We start from the raw sequence: 4,526 nt of genomic DNA on the forward strand, positions 1-4,526 counted from the left end.
AACACATATAATATTTTGGTTAAAAAATTAATATCAAGAAAAAGAATTTGCTTCGAAATACAATTTAAAAGTATCTAAATTTCGATTTACATAAATTAATATTGTACACAGAGAAGTTTACGAATCCAAGTTAATAAACAGACTAGGAATAAAAAAATACTGAAAAGTAAAATGTCAATACATGTAAAATACAATTTAGAAAATGTTAATTTCAAATTAAAACTTTAAATTAATTAATATCAAGATGAGAACCCATGTATAAATATAATTTGAAAAAATTTAGATTAGAACAAAATATAATATTAAAAATGAGTAATATTAAGATTGTAAGTCTGTGTAGAAATACAAATTTATAAATATCTTAAATTCATATTGAAATAATTATTATTGAGAAAAAAATTTATTTTTACGAGTACAATTTAAAAATATTTTAAAACTGACAAAAATAAGTAATATTGATCGAAGAGTAAATATTTTACCTACATTAACTAACGGCCCTTCTAGGAACCCTTATTAATCCTATATGATAAACATAGCTAGAAATTCTCATATTAATTAAAAGTTCAAAGAATTCACATGTTAACAAAGAAGTTTTGATAAATATCTTTAACAATATCTTTTCACATTGTAACCTAAAAAGTATATATCCTATTGTGAAAAAAAAGATTATAAGCGTAATATGCGCGGGCCACCATACTGGCTAATGGTTATTTCAATCATGTAACATAAGTAACGTGTGTTTTATCAAAGGGTATACCCACCCAAAAACTATTGTATATAATTCGGTAAATTTATTTTAGCAAATCAATAATAATTATAAAATTAACGACGTGATTCAATATATATGGACTAAATAAGACATATTTGTATTCAGATGAGTTATTTTTAAAAAATACGTGTATATATATATATATATATATATATATATATATATATATATATATAAGCCATACCTAGCATACACCGTAGCTCCGTCCCTTCCCACCAGCGCAGAGTTGCTTGGCGTGGAACCTGGCCCCACAATTGTGTGCAATGCAGCAAAGCATCTCCACCCAAACTGTGGCAATTAGCACCCATCCGTGCGCCGCTGCCTCCATCTTATGTAACTCCAAGGAGACACAGTGAGGCTGAACAAACACATTGGATGGCGAGCCAACGCAATGGGCAGAATGGAGTTTCTCACTTTCATGTTTTTGTTTCTTCTTAAATTTTCAGCATTAAATTTAGTATTAATTTTGGTGCTTGTTCAACGAAGTTTATTTTTTGTCCTTGGCTTTGAGATCACAAATTATTATTTTTGTTTTTGGAAATATGTTGTTTGGTATCTTAATATACTTTTTAAAGATAATAAAAGAAAGCCCATGTGCTACTATGCGGTTAATCTTTAAATAAGTTGTATGAGTCTTTAGAAAATCAAGTAAATAAAGCTCGTCATCATTGACTAATTAATTGTGCAGGGACAGCGTGCAAAAGATCGATCGTTGTTGGCGTGGACAACAGGTTGCCTGCTGTTCAAAATGGATATATAGACGATGCATTGGCAGCTGCGACAGATTCGATTCACTGCTCCCTCGGCAAACAAAGGGAAAGCATGCATGCATTCGGCTCCAATCCATGGCCGGCCAGCTGGTTTTTCTTTGCACAATCTTAGCATCTATCTTAACTAGATCTACATGCAACTATTAGCATCCTGTTCAGTGGAATATAGCTAGCTTGCACGCTATTTCTTCTTCCTCTTCGCGAGGCAGGTATAAAATGCATCCATCCATGTGAAGTTAGCATCGATCCATCCATCTTATTTCTCGCCGATCGATCATTTTTGCAACAATCCATCCTATTTCTTGCCGATCGATCGCTCGATCATTTGCAACATATATACAATTGGATCGATACATAAGGTACCAAAGAAAGAAAGAGTGGTGGGTTGATGGCTCATCTGACGAACAATGCGGTGGACTCGGCGCTGGCGTTCTTGACGAAGGCGGTGAAGGAGGAGGCGAAGCTCCTGAGCACGGTGGAGGCCGACATCCAGTTCATCAAGGACGAGCTGGACAGCATGAACGGCTTCCTCATGTACCTCACCAAGACGAAGACGAAGACGCACCACGACGACCAGGTGCGGGCGTGGATGAAGCAGGTCCGCGACCTCGCCTACGTCGCCGACGACTGCGTCAAGCTCTACCGCCGTGACCTCAGGCCGCCGGAGCCGGGCTTCTGGCCCTGGCTCCGCCACATCCCCACGTGGGTGCGCACCGCGCCCAGGCGCCACCGCCTCGCCAACAAGATCCACAAGCTCAAGGAGCGCGTGCGCGAGGTCGGCGAGAGGCGCCAGCGCTACGACGTCAACGTGCCACGCGACGCCGCCGCCGGCGACGGCACGTCGCAGGTGGCCGCCCGAGACGGCAACATCGGCTGGGAGCTCCTTGAAGAGTCAAGCCTGCGTGCTCTTGATGCCAAAACTTTTGAATCTATCAAGTACGGCGCCAACAAGGATGCCGCTCCCGCACGCGATGCTGCATCTCAAGTCCTCAAGATTATCCTCGACAAACGTGAGAGGCCGGCCAATGTCGCCGCCGCGAGGATGCTTGGTCGAGCTCTATCCGCCGATCTCAACAGGACCAGCAACGAAAAAGAACTGGCGGACGACATCAATGGATTGCTTGAGAACCTGCAGAAGGAGACGAGGGAAGCAGGAGTGGCCAACCATGTCATGGTTTTCTGCTACAGCAGGCTGTCCACGCACCAGAAGAGCTGCCTCCAGTACCTCACAACCTTCGACGAGGAGAAGAGCATCAGCAGGACATGCCTGATCCGGCGATGGCTCGCCGAAGGAACGGTGTCCGGCTGGGACAAGCAGCAAGACGAAGAAGACGACCCTACACGCAGCATGGAAGAGGCCGGCGAGCGCTGCTTCCGTGAGCTCGTCTACCGAGGCTTCATCTCTCCTGCTCCTGCTCCTCCCGCCGGCCTCAAGATCAAGAGCTGCGTCGTCGATCCTTCCGTCAAGAACTTCATCTCCAGGATCTCCAAAGCCGACAACTTCATCGACGACCTGCCCACTCACCTCCGGCATCAGATAGACATCCGGAAGCTGGTTCAGCGCCAGCCGCCACAGCCACAGCGCAGACCGTGGTGGTGGTGTCCGCCGCCGACGTGCGTCACCACCCTCTGCGGCGCCGACGAAGGCAAGCAGCTGCCTCCCGTCGATGCGATCGTCAAGCTGCTCAAGCAGCTCCCCGAGGAGTACCGGCTCAACGTGCTGGATCTTGGGGGCTGCGTGGGGTTGACGATGACCCATCTCACCACGATCTGCGACCTGGTGCCGTCGCTCAAGTATCTGAGCCTCCGGAAGACCAACATCTACTGGCTGCCCAAGCAGATGAACAACCTCCTGCATCTGGAGACGCTGGACATCAGAGACACCCGCGTGCAGGCCAACGCCATGAGGGGCATCTTCCTCCAGGAGCTCAGGCATCTCCTCGCCGGCTGCGTCACCGACGACGAAGCACAGCTCCACACCGTGAGGGTGCCTGACAAGCTAGGGAAGAACACGGAGATACTGAAGCATGTAAGGATCAACGATGGCCGCCACGCCCAAGCCAAGCTTGCGCGCGTCGGGTCTCTCGCGCGGCTATGGAAGCTGGGCGTCGTGCTCAGCGGCAGCCAGGAAAACATGGCGCGTCTGCTCGCGGCCATCGCCTCGCGGAGCGACTCCCTGCGCTCTCTGTCGGTCTGGATCACAGCGCCGCCTGGCCACATGGCCGGCGCCGGCGACGGTGGGTTCGTGACTGTCGACAGCACCAGCGCAGCCGCCGGAGCCGGAGGCGGTGGCGCGCCATCGTTCTCGCTTCCCGGCAAACTCGAGACGCTAAACCTCAAGTGCTTCAAGGGGAGCAGCGCCCGAGGCCACCTTCCTCAGTGGATCAAGAAGCTCCATCTCCTCACCAGCATCACTCTACGTCACAGCCTACTGACCAAGGACGGCCTGAGTGAGCTCGGCAAGCTGACGAGCCTGCGCTGCCTCAGGCTCCGCCGCGAGTCCTACGTCGAAGACAAGGTGACCCTCAGGGAGGGGGAGTTCGTGGAGCTCAGGTTTCTTCTGCTCGATCATGTCTCCAGCAACACAAAGAAGCTCCGAATCGAGCCCGGTGCGGCTCCCATGCTGAAGAACATCGCCTGGAACATGGACAGCAACATGGCCGCCGGGATCATGGCGGAGGCAGGCAACATTTCTGGGTTTGACGATCCTCTAGCAAGACTCGTGCTGAAGATCAACGGCGACACCTATCGCCAATACAAACCGTCCGAAGTCACAGTGCAGTAGAAGGAAGAAGGAAAAATAAGGACCAAACGTACGCACGTGCGCGTATGTATATATACAGCAATTAATTTCATTTCACTATATCTGCATGTAGAGAGTCCTTCTTTGAGAGAAAGTTTCAGGAGGTACCAAAATTTCAGCGTAAAATTTTAGTACCTTTCAATACCTATTAAAAGACCGTAAAATTACTTATACATCCAATGTA

At 47.9% G+C, this 4,526-nt stretch overlaps 1 protein-coding gene across 1 annotated transcript; it reads left to right on the forward strand.

The window, feature by feature from the left end:
- Positions 1-1,927: 1,927 nt before the first annotated feature.
- LOC102709692 (disease resistance protein PIK6-NP-like) lies at positions 1,928-4,526 on the forward strand. Its single transcript, XM_040528579.1, has one exon. The coding sequence runs from the start codon at positions 1,928-1,930 to the stop codon at positions 4,322-4,324; it is 2,397 nt and encodes a 798-aa protein (XP_040384513.1). The 3' UTR covers positions 4,325-4,526.

This window comes from Oryza brachyantha, chromosome 11 (assembly GCF_000231095.2).
Source record: "Oryza brachyantha chromosome 11, ObraRS2, whole genome shotgun sequence".
Lineage (NCBI taxonomy): Eukaryota > Viridiplantae > Streptophyta > Magnoliopsida > Poales > Poaceae > Oryza > Oryza brachyantha.